At 50.5% G+C, this 15,206-nt stretch overlaps 1 protein-coding gene across 8 annotated transcripts in view; it reads right to left on the bottom strand.

The window, feature by feature from the left end:
- VWA2 (von Willebrand factor A domain containing 2) overlaps positions 1-15,206 on the bottom strand; it is a 47,973-nt gene that overhangs the window by 6,725 nt on the left and 26,042 nt on the right. For all 8 annotated transcript variants that reach the window (XM_072740130.1, XM_072740131.1, XM_072740133.1 and 5 more), the window contains 6 exons: positions 11,132-11,326; positions 7,292-7,425; positions 6,548-6,680; positions 4,195-4,250; positions 1,532-1,639; positions 100-672 (listed from right to left, as the gene is read on the bottom strand). In XM_072740130.1, coding sequence (XP_072596231.1) covers positions 100-672; positions 1,532-1,639; positions 4,195-4,250; positions 6,548-6,680; positions 7,292-7,425; positions 11,132-11,326 — 1,199 coding nt within the window. The remainder of the gene's footprint in view (positions 1-99; positions 673-1,531; positions 1,640-4,194; positions 4,251-6,547; positions 6,681-7,291; positions 7,426-11,131; positions 11,327-15,206) is intronic.

The raw sequence follows: 15,206 nt of genomic DNA, 5'->3' as shown, positions 1-15,206 counted from the left end.
AGCCACCCAGGCGCCCCATGGGCTCCTTAATGCCGACAAATGTACCTTGTTAACATCTTACACGAGGACGCCCACTACTGCAGAGCACCGGGCCCTCACCTGGCTGTGGCCGGCTGCACAGCTTCTCCCGCAGCTCAGGGACTCGGCGGAACAGGTCCTGCGGGCCAGTGTAGACCAGGACGCGCTCTGGGCTGCCTGTGACCTCCTCTAGCTCTGCGCGCACGGCCTCGGTGCCCACGGCCAGCAGGAGCAGCTCTCGGGCCCTGGCGTGGCGCGCGGGGCCGGCCACCTCGTCCTGGGAGGGTGACTCAGTGAGCAGGACCAGCACTCTGCGGGGACGGTCCTGGCCCGTCCTGGCGGCGCTCCCAAAGCCGAGCTCGGCCGCCCGCCGCAAGGCGCTGCCGGTCAGGGTGGCGCCGCCGCTGAACGGGACGCCGTCGAGGCTCCTGAGCAGGTCCGGCACGTCCTGGTACTCGCCCACGGGCACGGCCACCGCCAGCTCCCCGCTGTACCGGGCCACCCCCACGCGGGCCCGGGAGTCCTCGCTCAGCGACGCCTGCACAAACCGCTTCACGAAGGCCTTGGCCCGCAGGAAGCCCTCCGGGGTGGTGCCCGCTGAGCTGGCCAGCAGGAAGAGGACGTCGATCCTGCATTCCACGCTCAGCTTCGGGGCTGCTGGGTCACAGCAGCCGCCGGTCACGCTGCGGCCACCCTAGAGATGCCCAGACGCCAAACCCAGCAGAATCCTCCCTCCCAGCAGGGAGACGGGGCAGAGGAGCGAGGTGGCAGGGGCCGGGGATCTCGTCACAGAGTCAGACAGGGCCAGACACAGCTCTGCCTCCTGGCTCTCACTATGGGTCTCCCTCTGACCACCTTTTTAAAAGTTAAAATGGAATCTAGATCTTTCTTCCCTTATGGTCAGCGCTTCTTGCATCCTGTTTGAGAAATCTTTGTCTACCTCAAATCATGAAGATATGCTCCTATGTTTTCTTCTAGAAGCTTCACTGCTTTGCCTTTTATATTTAGATCTGTGATCCACCTGGAATTGATTTGTGCATAGCTTGTGAGGTAGGGGGTCAAGATTTAGTTCTTCTGTATAGATCTCCAGTTGACCCAGCACTAGATTTTTAAAGTTATTAAAATTTTTTTACAAAAAAAAAATATATATATTTTAAAAAGTTCTTGTCTAACAAGCTCCTACTATAAGTCAAGCATGGTGACAAAGCACTTTATGTCTACCTTATTTAAAACTCTCAACAACCCTACAGGGTAAAAGCCTATCATAATCTTTATCTCATACCTTTAAGACCAAAAAGGGTTTAGGCTCCTTGCTCCTTTTCCTAGGAGAGGGGAGAAGAGACTCTGCCCAGGACCAGGCTTCAGAGTCAGACTGCCATCAGCCCGTAATTGGGCTTAGCAACACTCAAGGCCCCATTTCTACCTAGGAGCTAGCAGGATGGGAAGTGGATAGCAGGAGCCCAGGCCCCACTGCTCCCCAATGGTCAGTCTTGGAAGTCCCCTGCATACGTACCGCAGTTAGCCCCCGCTCCGAAGGCCGGTGGACAGAGGCAGTGGTACCTGTCCAGTCCTTCTGGAACACATGTGCCTCCGTTCTGGCAGGGCTGTGAGTCACAAGGGCCTACCAAAGAGATGCCTGTTAACAGCCTCGCACGCTAGCTCAGACGCATGAAAGGGTTTGTGTAGAGGTGGGAGTCTGGCAGCCCAGCCTACCCCACCAGGGCCCAGCTCCCTCCTTCCCCCAAGACCACTAGGTACCCAGCCACAACACCTGTGGCAAAGAGGGCAAGGAAAGCAAATGAGGTACATAAAGGAGGGGCTGGGTGTGGGTGTAAAGGACACTTGGTGGCAGGCTCTGTAAGGCCTTTTGTGAATTACAGGCTCCCTGGGGCAGTGCCAATGGGCCCTGGACTGTTAGGGCCTCCAAATTCATGTGTGTTAGTCCTAACCCTCGGTACCTTGGAATGTGACTGTATTTGGAGAGAGGACTTTTAAAGAGTTCATTAAGGCTAAATGAGCTCATAGGATGGGCCCTAATCCAGTCTGACTCATAAGAAGAGGAAGATCCCCTAGAGATGTGCACAGAAGGAAGGCCACCTAAGGATACAAGGAGAGGACGGCCATCTGTAAGCCGAGCAGAGAGGCCTCCGGAGAAACAGAACCTGCTGACACCTTGATCTCGGGCTCCCAGCCTCCAGAACTGTGAGAAAGTCAGTTTCTGTTGTTTACGCCCCTAGACTGTGGTAGTTTGTTATGGCAGCCCTAGGGAACGGCATTAACATCCCTTCATCACCCCCGCCTGCTGAGGTCTAGAGATGGCCGTGACGATGAGCTGGTGTTGGACCCAGGCTCAATAAGGATGAAGACTGCAGCAGCATCACGGTGACCACGCAGGTGTCACAAGACAGGGAACACCGCGGCACAGGAGGTGCTTCCTTAAGTTCTATATGGTTGTCCTTAACGGCCTCTGCAGGCTGACACAGCAAAACAGCGGGCCTTTCCGGGCACCTTAATTCACTACAGCCAGCCCAGTATCCTCTTCCAAGAGGGGATGATGAAGACTTGTCCCATGGTACTATTACGAGGATTACTCAAACTAACCCATGGAAAGTCTTAGCATAAAGCCTGGCACCAGGCAAACACTCCATAATAGGCATAGACAGTATTTGGTTTTGGATGTGAGGTCCAGATTCTGGGCAACGTCTCTTTTAAAGGGGATATTTTGCACAGGAAACCACAGCCCATGTCAAAATTGGGCCCATTATGAAGTGTCCTGTGATCCCCTATTGTCAGTATGTAAGCTCCTGGTCAATTTCCTCATCAATTCCTGTAAAATGCAGATAATACCACATGACCGTCCTCCCAGAGTTAGAGACAACAGACAGGATCTTCATGAATTCATGTGTCTTATATTCAAGGGGCTTACTAAGTAGCTGAGTGTGGTTACTGCTAGAACTGGTGATTTCTGTCCTTTCTACAGACAAATGCTGATATACTTCTTGTTCACTGAAATTAAAGTGTATGCTGTGCGATGGCAGTAATTATTGAGGCTCACTGCGGGCAGCCCGGCCTGCTGTTCTGTCCCCTGGCGTATCATGGAAATGACTGGGGAACTCAACAACAGCACCCACTCTGGCCTTTCACTGGGCAGCTAGTATGTGCTAGGTACTGTGCTAAGCACCACACATGCATGATCTCACCTCACTGCCCAATGGGGTGCATTCTATAAAGATGTTTCGGATGGGAGAACTGAAGCTCAATGACTAAAAGTCACGTGAAGATCAGACAGCTGGAAAGGGGTAGAGCTGGGACTCAGACCCAAGTCACTGTGGTTCCAAAGGCTTATGTGCTCAAGCTTTAGTTTCTGAGCAAAAAAACCCCATCTTTCAGTTTCTGCTGTGTTCCAGAAATGTGGGAACTTTACAACAGGATGCCCAGGCGATCACCAAACCCGAGGTTGGGAGCATCACTGGCTCTGCTTCCAGGATATGTGCTCCTTGCCTCATCAGGAGAAGCAAATCCATGGGGGACTGATACCAACACAGTTGAGTGTAATTTCTGTACTCCCAGGTCAGTGGGCAGGAAGGGGCAGCACTAGACCCCTGGATGAGGAGCAAGGAGACCCACTGAGGAACAGGTTGAATGATGCCTAATGGTCTTGGTAAGTCTGACTGTGTGGGACTTTGGAGCTGATGAAGCACTCCTATGAGCATTACCTACTAAATCTTCGCCAGGATCCCACTGATGATGGGATACCCCCTATCATACCAAGTAAGGAAATGGGGATTCCAGACAAGGGACAACCATTATCCCTGTTTCACAGTGGAGGAAACAGGCTTAAGTGTCTGGCCTGGAGTTTGGTGCTGGATGTGAGGCTTTCTGTCTGCAAAGCTGGTGCTCAATGTGCGCCCTCCTCTGCATCTTGTCAATGCAAGGGGCACTGGTGAAGGAAGGCTATTCCAAAGTCTCCTCTCCGTTCTTAGTGAAAAATACCACTGAGCAAAGGAGGAATGAATACAGTTTGAACACGTTCCTCTGCCTCTGAAATGCCATGTCTCTCCGCCCCGGGGCTGGTTCCCACCCCACTCTCTGCTCCTAGAGTGCAAACACCCCTTTAGAGGCCAGCCGAGTGCCAGGGCCCAGAAAGAGCTAGAGAATCCAAGAAGCAGACTGTACCTGGGCAGGTGGTCCTGTAGCAGGTGGCAGGGTGGGTTATGAACACTCTCTTCCAGCTATAATCCAAGGGAGCAAATGATAGAGATCAAAGGTTTAACCTGGAAGGTTATTTGAAGTGCTAAAAGCTGATAGGAGATTCTAAAGCAGATGTTGGTCAAGAAAGACCACCTTGTTTTCCTTGATTCTACCCCAGCTTTTAGCTACACACGGGTTAGGGAACGTTTCAAACTAACCAGAAACAATTTTTAAAAATGTAAGTTGGCTTTCATGTCAGAATTTGAAAATAATCTGTGTTCAAAACTCTGAACTGTGGGAAGAACGTCCTATTATGAGTTACTTTCCGGGGCTAGCATACAGTGAGGGAGGGGAAGGGCAGGAAATTGTGGAAATCAGGCAACTAGATTGTGGCTGTTAGTCCTCCAGGCTGCCCACCATGGGGGCAGGCTAATTGGGCTCACCTCTAGGGCAGAATTTTCCCTGGAGCAAAACATCCACTTGGGATAAAGGCCAAGTCAATTATGAACTTGAGGAGTTGCTGAAATCCAAAGTTTGCCAAGTTGCCAGCTCATTAAAGAGAAATCTTCTCCCTTTCCACATCTGCTCCTAATGACTTCATAAAACCACAAGTCCTAGCCCAGAAAGTGCTTCAGACTCCTCCCAGGCTTGTAGTGGGAATTGGTGGTGTTGGAGCAGAGACAGGCCCCAGGACCTTGCCTGGATCTGCACACGGCTCCCTCCTGAGCTCCCTCAGGTCTGGACGCTGTGCCAGGCCTTCTCTGCCCACTCTATTTAATAAACAAACTGCACCCCTGCTTCCCAACCACCACCACCCCCACCCTGACGCATCCCTTCCTTCTTTTTCTCTGTAGCACTTCTCACTACCTAACAGTTCATTTTATGCATTCATTGATTTGCTGCTGCCTTCTGCCACTGGAGTATCAGCTCATGAGGGCAGATTTGCTTCTGAGACATTCATGCTGATTCTCCAGGACCTGGGACAGTGCTGGGCAGAGGAGACCCTCGGTGAGGGTTTCCTGAATGAGGGAGTTGATGAAGAGCTTACTACATGCAGGCGTCATTCCAGAAACCTGCAATATTAGTGCACTCTACGTCCACAACCCCATGGGGTAGGTACTATCATTAGCCCCCTCTCAAATATAGAAGGAAGGGGGTGGGAGGGTCCCAGCTCCTTAAGTGGCCACAGTGGAATTCAAAGCTCAGCAGCCTGACTCCAGATTCTGAGCACAAAGCCATGACATGTACCCTCCGCCAGCCTCTCTTGGGGCTCCCAACTCTGAATGCCTCTCCCTGGTGCCACTGAGTTCCCACATCTTTCAGGACTGTTCAAGCAGCCTCTTCTCCATGATGTCCCCGGGAGGACAGGCCCCATCCTGGCACCTGAGACACCTGACGGTCACTGGTCCTCTTGTCCAATGCCTTGTCCTCAGACCATGGGCTTCTTGAGGGCAGCGTCACTGCACACTGCTTGGCTCAGAGCAGGCACTTAGAACATGTTCAGTTGCGAACAAAGAACTGTGTCCCCTCACTTGAAAGCTTGGGTTCTGAAGAAAGCCTCTAGTGGCCTCTGACATGGCCCTATTTCCCCTGACCCGTGTGCAGGGCCTGGCCCTTTCCTCCAAGATGGTCTTTGGATGCTCCAGCAGCCCAGCACAATGGCTCATGGCTTCTCAGCCAACCATTTCATTGCTCTGTGTCTCCGGAGCTCATGACTGAGGGCAGGCCACAGGGCAAAGATGCAGCTGGTTCAAACATTACCCCTGGCTCTCCAGGAAAGGCAAGAGGATGGGACCACCAGCTGCTGACCTGCTGTACTGCAGGTAGCCTGGACAAAGTGCCATGGGACAGTCCAGAGAATGGTTGACCACCGAGCAGCAAGTGCTCAAGAATGCCCGGGTGCTCTGACAGATACTGTACCCCGAATGGCCTCCACCACTGGAATTCAACCAAGACCTTAAGCCTCCCGCCTCCCTTGGCCCCATAAATACAGAAACCGGTCTTCAGAGGAACCAAATGACCAGACCACTATCCTAAGTCCAGACCATGGTCCTAGAGGACTGGCTTTAGCTCACTTATGAGCCTTCCAGAACAGCCGTGACCCTGTCCCCTCGCTCACTATGGGCACCTGGGCAGTGTGTCTACAAGACTCTGCCACTGTGTAGCTAGGACCCTCCCTGGGACTCCACAACTCTGCCCCTGTCTCCCTCCCACGTCTTCTCTGATCCCTGTCACACTCTGTGGCCACTCAGCTCACAGCATGTGAGCACGCAGCTTTGGGGGCCTCCATCTCCACCCCGGTGTGCCCTTGGGCTCTGACCCCAGCAGGAGGACAAACCTGGAGAAGGGACAGAGTGCTGCCAGCACAGCATCACTCCCCCGCGATCCTCTCCAGCACAGGACACTGCCGACAAGCTCCCTGACCGTCTCCAGCGTCTTGCGCTCACAGGGGTGAGGCTGGACCTTGCAGTCTGTGTCCACAGGGCACAGAGAAGATGAAGAGGACAGGGTTACATCTCCTTCCCCCCAGCCATGGTTCCATCACCCTCAGCCCCAGCTCCCCTCTGCCTCTTGCAGGGCGGGGCACATCAGGGCAGGAGTCCTGCTCTGCGTGGTGGCTGGGCAGCCGGTCTCTTGAGTGTTTCTTCTGTACACAGTTTTTATATCTTATGCACATGTGTACCTCTCACGTAACGTGCGCCTGGTCAGACCATGACAATGACAACTAGGAATGCAGAGCCCTCCCCCCCAGCTGAAGTGTCCCTGTGCTGACCATGACCAGAAAGCTGACTCGGCTCTTCTCCCTGAGGAAGTGGACAGGCACAGGGCCTCCCTAGATGTGGGTCCCAAAGCCTGGACCCCTCTAACCCATAGAGACAAGCCAGGTTCCCAGCTGAGAAAGCCCACAGGGCCTGACACAGGGAGGTAAATAGAGCAGGGTACCCCAGCACCAAAGTTGCCAGACCCCATTCCTCTTGCCTTCCCCCTTCCTGGGGAGCCTCCTGACCTCTTGCCCCAGGGAGCCATCCCCACCCCACTTCCACATGGGCAAGACCACTCCTTCCAGCCTGGAAGGCCTTACCTGGAGAGGCAACGGTGCAGACAGCAGACTTGCTGAGGGTGCTTAAAAAACCATTGGTAGCATCCTCCACCTGTTCAGCCATCAGCACATGCTGTTCCCTTGGCTCGCTGGCCAGTCTGTACAGCTCCTCCCATCTGTCCCCAACCCCAGCAGAGAAGTTAGAGCAGCTCACTGTCTACCTCTCACCCTCCTGGCCACCCATCCCCTACACCATGGGCTCCTTGTAGACAGCAACACAACCCTACTGCTCCAGAAGCCACTCAGCTACAACTTCCTCCACTTAGGATACAGGTAAGGTCCAGAAGTGAACCACAGAAAGCCCCCAAGGATGCTCAAGCACGGGTCATAATGTGTGCATGCCCGAGTTCACAAGCTTCCTCAGAGGACAGCCTCACCCTCGGAACCACCAGCTCTTATTTGAGACACGGTCCTCACAGATGTAGTGACTTGGCTGGGTCACCCATAGCTGATGAGAAAAATTTAACCAGAAAGGAAATGAAAGAAAGTGGTTGGGGGTGGGGGTGGCAAAGAAGAACAAACAAGGATAGCTCGTGATAGAGAAAAATCCTGAAGAATGGTAAACGGGCCATACACACTCAAAAGTCGGCAACGTGAGGTTGTGTGGAGGAAGGAGTACACTTCGACAGCCAGAGGGCATTGCTCTTAGGGCCCAGGCATAAGGACCTAGGCATGAAGGAAGCGTTAAATGATGTTGAGAAACTTTTCTGGGAAGACAGGGTAGTCAGTAATGCATTTAGAATCTGGCCCATCAGAAATTCACCCAAACAGACCAAGGTTTGGCAATATGGCAAAAACTTCATTTATCTCTAAAATTCACTTATGTAAAAGTCCCCATTCTCCTTCGAAGTCATATAAACCAGACATGCCCCCCCAGGATGAGGATGGCACCTGGCAGACACAGGGCAGCTTCTAAGCCCTGGCCTTGCAGTAGCATTCAGAGGGCAGCTCCACCCAGCCCAGCAGCAGATTCTCCCAAAAGCCAGAGCTGAGAACCATCAGAAATGGGGGCTCAATGAATATTAAATAGAGGAAAGAGTCAGGTTTTTAATCCCATAGCAAGTCTCACACTGCCCATAGCAGTGGTTCTCAAACTTCGATGGACATCAAAATCACTGAGGGCCAAATAAACCACCGATGGAGGCACCTGGCCCCAGAGTTCTGGATTCTATGGGGCCAGACCCGACTGTGTGCATTCCTAGCACATTCTCTCTTGCTGAAGCTGCTTGTCCAAGAAACACACTTTGAGAACCACTGGTCAACCGTGACCCAGTCATTTACCAGCAGTTGGGGGAAATGGGTCAGGAAGGCTGAGAAACCCAACGGCGGGCTTTTTCAGATAGTTCCTATAGCTGTAGCTCACGACTTCAGAGCTGAACAATGTCCCCTCTCCTGATTGATAGCTTCTCGATTCCTCTAAGTGACGGATACTCACAGTAGGCCCCCAAACTCACCCTCATCCAGAACCAGACAAGCATAGACACTGAGAACAAATACTCAGAACCCAGTTGTACAGCAACTTGACAGAGCCACTTTCTGCCTGCTTGGGTCAAATAATAAACATTTGAGCTCATATTCTTTTTTATTTTTCTTTCCTAGTAATTCATTTTTATTGTATTTCTCCAAAGTATCCAAAGTATCCAAAGCCATGATGGATTAAAAAACATAACAAAACAAAGCAGACCTCCACCACAGACCATCTGAGAAGCACTGCTCAGCTAGCAGCTGGAGAAAAGAGCCCCAGAATGGGCCATGTATTTCCACTGTCTGATGGCCTCCATCCTAACTGACAAACCTTTGGGGAACTGTGATGTGCAACATACTCTACTGGGCACCATGTGGGAGGGGGTAGCAGGTGAGCCAGGAAGTGACACTTTTGTCTCCTTTCCCACCGAGTTTATTTCCTTGTATGTGAGGATACACAAAGAGCCCATGACAGGGCGGTCTGTGTTAAATACCCACTCGCTGCGCGTAACAACAGCCCTCGAGGATGGTGGTGGTGACAGACAGCACCACCAGGACATGGCATGGCCCGGGATATCCCCTGGCTACCGAACATGCTGGTCCTTGGTGGTCTTCCTAGGCAATCTTCAGGCAATAAATGCCAACCTCAAGTTCAATGTCTACTCTCTCTAGGAGGAGAGACCCAGACTCCAACATCCAGCTGCGGACTCAGCTACCCTACTCAGGTGTCCCATGTGCTCCTCAAAGTTGCTTGAAACAGAACTCTACTTCCCTTATTCTCGAGTCTTCCACCATCTCAGTACACAGCAATACCTTTCACTGTGGGGCTCAGGCCAAAATCCTTGACTCTTCCACATTCAATTCATTGGCCACTCCACTGCTCAGCCTCCAGGACACAGCCTCCGTCCAACCATTCCTCAGTGGGTAGCAATGCTTTCCCACCACACACCACCACCCTCTTGTCTGAGCAGCTCCAAAGGCTGCCTACCTAGATGCCCCACTCCCCCCGATATTACTTCTCCTTCCACCTCACCCTGCCAGTCTATTCCCTACCTGGCAGATGGTGTGATCTAAAAACATTGGCCAATACCTGTCATTTCCCTGCTCAAAGCCACCTAAAGACTTCCCAACCTACTCTGAAGCCTTGACTATGACCCACTGAATCCCTAGACCTGACTCCCACCTAGCTCTTCTATCCCATTTCTTATAATTTACCTCATTTACCAGCTTCCAGACAGTCCCTGGCTGTCTTTCTGCTCCTCTCACACACTAAGCGAGCTACTGCCTCAGGGCCTTGGTACTTGCCACCCACCTGCCTTGCCTGTTCTCTTCCCTGCTGTTTGGAAGGAAGGCTTGCTTCTCCTTTCACTCAAGTTTCTGATCAAGTTTCTGATCAACTGCTGCCAGACTTCTCTCTCTAAAATAGCGGAGCTCTCTAATTCTTGTCACTCTGTTAACCTCCTCCCTTACTCCTTCTTCTTCGCATTTTATTTCCACCTGAAGTGACATCACTTATTCACTCACTTGTGTTTCATCTAGTTAACTTTCCCAGAAATAGAAGCTTCACGAAGGCAGGTACTTTGTACTGTCTCTGTATCCTGACAACTTAGAAAGCATAGCATCTGGCATATTGACAGAAAGAATTTTAAAATGTACTAAAATTAATGAAGAGATCTCATTAATTACTACGTAGGCCCAGTACCCAGGCCAGAGTCATGTCACTTAATACCCACAATAACAAGGGGCCTCTCATTTTCAGGGTGAGAGCAAGGAGGACCTGTGGAAAACACATTTCAGCTTCTAGAGAATGTGGTTGGAGAGGGGAGAAGCTCATCACAGACCCCCCCACTCTCCTGGCCTCAGGAGTGGGTCTGTGACTCAAGCTATTGAGGAGCCTTTCTTGGATTATTCAACCGGAAATTGGAAACATGAGTCTTTTCTCTGTGGGGTGAGCTGGGTGCTGCCCACAGCCAGAGTTCCAGGTTCCTTCGAGGGCCAGGCTGAGGGAGCAGCAGGTACGCATGGAGGACAGACAGGATCCTCATGATGTTCAAGTCCCCAGCTCCTGCTCACTCCAAGACCCCACAGTCCCCGATCCAACCAGTTCTATTAGATGAGTCCAAGAATTTCCATTTCTGCCCAAATGAATTTGAGTCCAGTTTCTGGCACTTACAACCAAGTATTCAGACTAAATCAGAGACAGTGCACTCTCTCAGGCTTGAGGCTCCCTGCAGTCTGGCACAACATATGACAGAGCATGGGAAGGACCAGGGTGGCTTGCCCAGATCCCCTCCCTTCCCATGGCTGCGGAGTGTCTCCACAGTCTCCAGGGCTACCCAGAGTGACCCAGGCTCTTACCTTGGAAACCGGACCCCGACAGCAAATATGGTGACACCTCTTTCCTTCAGCTGCTTGGCGGGCACTGCCACCTGCCCTTGGGACCTCCCATCAGTGATGACAATGAGGATCTGGGGCACAGAGGCATTTCTCCCTCCAGGGAACCCTCTGCGCAGAAGGTATTTCAGAGCAAGGCCTGTCTCTGTGCGCCCTCCTCTGAGCTCACACAGAAGGAGAAAACAAAGATGAGGGTCAGTCACCCATTGACGTGGTACTGGAATGACAGCCTGAAACGAGGGGCTCCTCCGTTATTAGTGACAGCCACTTTCTCCCAGCAGAGGGTCACAGTGACAATTCTAGCAGGGGGTGTGCACTTCCTCATGCTCTGAACCACAATGAAGACTAGAAATGAGCTTTTCCTGTGGACTGAAGATTCACCCTGCACACTTCTGTTGTATTCCAGGACGATGTTGTGCTTTGTGGGTCTTCTGACTCTCTTCCCGCACCCACCCTACCCCCACCTCCAGTGACAGCTCAGGGCTGACAACCCTCACTGTGTGTCTAACACCCACCTGTCTGTATCATTCCCTTCTTGTTACAGCTCAGCATCTCCTTGGAGTGGAGAAAGCAAATCCCTGAACTTAAGAATATTGTGTGAATCTGGAGGAGTGAAGGACAGGGCTTTGATCCAAGGGTCTGAGGAGGCTCACTTCCAGCTCAAGGTTGGGTGCTGGAAGGCTGAAATGCTGGACGACTTCCAGATCAGGGGACGTTACAGTGGTCCCACCTCATCACAGCCTCTCGTTAGAGGGATGGTCTACTGAGCTTGGAATCCCAGCACAGAATCTCTATTAAATCTTACAATAGGAGGCTCACGCTGGTGTCCTCATGGGGAGAACTGTCTGCTCTCAGGGTCAAGTGGGCAGAAAGTGGTGATTGTCTACAATGGGTTGTATGTCAAACCTTTCAGTGGGTGGCAACACATCCAACATGAGCAACAATGTCGAGGCTGATGGAATCACCACGGATACTAACTGTACACACAGAGAAAACTGTTAGAGCATCGTTCTGCATTGCTAATCATAAACTGTAGGTTTGGGGGTGCATTTATTCTCAGATTATACTGAATGTCAATTGAGGCAATGCTTGCCTCTCAGAGGGCCCTACAGTGATTCTTCTAACATGCAAACATCTGACTGATCAGAGGCATGGCCAATCTCTGTGGGAATGCCTTGTGTGTGCAGGTGTGAATGTGTGTATACTTTTTTAACTCAACACCGAAAATGCTTACTTCTCATGCAAGCCTGACGTGGTCCTCCTGCCCAGACACCTTTCCTGGTCTGCTGTCCTCTGAGCAGCTCCTCAGAGATCCAGCCAGGTTCCGTTCACTTTGTGGCTCCCCCTTTCTCTCAGTCCTCAAAGACCACTGAGCAGAGAGGTGAGGGAAGAGCAAGGAGGAGTGTGCTTGGAAGGACCAGGCCCAGAATATTCTTCACTTTTACTGCTTTCTGTCCTAAGTGAGGTCTTATGGGGGCAATTCTCTCTGTGGACCTCCATTAAGTTAACAGATGTCAACAAGAGTGGGTAGTTCCTAGAATTAAGACCCTTTGCCGACTATGTCTCAGCATCTGCATCAGTCAGAAAGCCAATTTTCAGCCCACTGGTGTTTACTGTGGATTCTCTACATGGAAGATAGTGAGAGGGAGACCAGGAAGAATATGATTCCCCCCCTCAACAAACTGTCGGTCTAACTGAAGAAACAGGACCTATAAGCAAATTGTAATTATGAATGAAAGGATGACAATTAACCAGAGTCCACTGTGGGGAGGAGCTGTCAGGAACAGGCTTAAGCAGAGGAAGTATCTGATGGGATCTTGGTGAGTTAGGGGATTGGGAAAGGAAGAGGCCACTCCAGTCAGGGGAAGGGGTATAAGCAAGGATACTGGAGACCACCACCAGCTGTCTCCTGGGGCTGGTGAGCACAGCCTGGCTTGGGCAGGGGGTTTATCCAAGGGGAACACAGCATACCAATACCAATGAATCCCAAGTGCTCCCAGCCCTCCCCACACAGTGCTGGGTTCCACATCAAATACTGCAGACAACCAAGATTTAATTTCTGAAAAGACCCCTACTTTTGCCAAAGCTCATGTGTCTGCAAAGAGTTTTTCTCTAAGGCTTGTAGAAGGGCAAACTGTTTCCCGTTTCTAAAGGATAATATTAGTGCTGAGTTTCCACTTCATGCTGAATAGTGTAGCTCCTGTTACTGAATGTAATCCTTCCAACTATGGTAAAAGGTGCTAATATGACCCTCATTTAACAGATGACGAAATCCTAGCCCAGAGAATAGTAATATTAACTGCTAATATTTCCAGAGCACTTCTCGTGTGCCAGGCATGACTGTGCTGAGTGTATGTGTGCGTGTGTGTACAGGTTGCTAAGCTTGGATCATATTGTGTGTGTGTGTGTGTGTGTGTGTGTGTGTGTGTACGGGTGCTAAGCTTGGATCATTCTCACCACAGCTCTCTGAGATAGGAGAGTTCAAGAAAAGGCTTTATATAAGGTCACACAGCTCATGAATGGTGGAGGGAGGACTCGAACCCTGGAGCCTCCACCTCCAGAACCCAAGTTCTTAACTATAACACTGTATAGCCATTTAAGTCACCTGCTACTCACCCAAGTAGTGAAGGTCAGAACTGGAGTTTCAACAGATTCCAAAGCCAATGGTTTTTCTCCCTACAGGGGTTGGCATATTATAACCTGGGGCCAAATCTGGCCTATTGCCAGTTTTTATAGATAAAATTTTCCTGGGAAACAGCCATATCCATTCACTTATGTATTGTCTATGCAGAAACCACATGGCCAGCAAGCTTGAAATATTTACTCTTTGAGTCTTCACTGAAAAAGTTTGCTGATCCCTGCTCTATGCTGTTCAGCCTAATGGTCATAATACTCTCTGCTCACCAAAAGCCAAGGTGCCCTGTCACCATGGAGCTCCCTGGGCCTTCACATCCCTGGCAGTATGACTTTTGAGCCTCCTGGCTGTGGTTAAGGAAAAACCAAATGTCAAAGACACAGGAGCCCAGGTTTCCAACTCCACTGGCCAGTGGTGTGTCTGTCCTTCATCTCACTCAGCACACAAATGCCTGTGTTGTCTGTCCTCTCCAATTCTCCCTAATGTGCCTTTCCCACCGGAATACTCTACAGGTCAGGTAAGATTCAAGACTTCTGAACTCTGGGAAATGAAGAAAAAAAAAAAAACCTGCCATCTCTTCATTCCTGACTGTGGAACATTTCTATCTCAGAGCCTATTCTGAGCTCAGGGTCTGTGAAGGAGGTCTGAGGCCCGCATCTCATCAAGATTTTTCCAATTCTTCTCGAATGGACTAAACCAGGTTGAAAGTAGAAGGTTCACAGACTGACTACTGTCTTGGGGGAGTTGGGATTGCAATGTGTGGGCTTTTTTTTTTTTGGCAGGGATTAGGTGGGGTTCTAGAATCTAAACATTTTGCCACTCAAGTAGTTAAGAACATGGGCTCTAGAGTCAGAGAGTTTCAAATATTAGATCTAAAATTTATTAGCCAAGTAAACTAGACAAGTTACTTAACCTGAGACTCAGTTTCCTTCCTTGTTAAAGTAGGGAAAGTAAGAGTATTGAGGATTAAAATGCTACACCCAGTATCTCTCAGTACCCAATGAGTGCTCCATCAGTAAGTTACCATGATAAACTAACTAGCTGTCCTACTCAAGAAGTTTATATTCTGAGTTAGTCTCAAATTCTAATGAGCATAAAAATTCCTTGGAGGCAGGATAATGGAGATTCTCAGTTGGTGTCAACTGAGACTCTATTTTTTTTTAATTAATTTTTATTGGTGTTCAATTTACCAACATACAGAAAAACACCCAGTGCTCATCCCGTCAAGTGTCCACCTCAGTGCCCGTCACCCATTCCCCTCCAACACCCGCCCTCCTCCCCTTCCACCACCCCTAGTTCGTTTCCCAGAGTTAGGAGTCTTTATGTTCTCAACTGAGACTCTAAATTGGTGGTGGGTGTGTGACCAGGCTGAGAATCTACATTTTTTTTTTTTGAGAATCTACA

Source organism: Vulpes vulpes, chromosome 15 (assembly GCF_048418805.1).
Source record: "Vulpes vulpes isolate BD-2025 chromosome 15, VulVul3, whole genome shotgun sequence".
In the NCBI taxonomy this organism is placed as follows: domain Eukaryota; kingdom Metazoa; phylum Chordata; class Mammalia; order Carnivora; family Canidae; genus Vulpes; species Vulpes vulpes.
The sequence above is the reverse complement of the archived record's forward strand: the minus strand, read 5'-3'. Positions and strand labels throughout refer to the sequence as shown.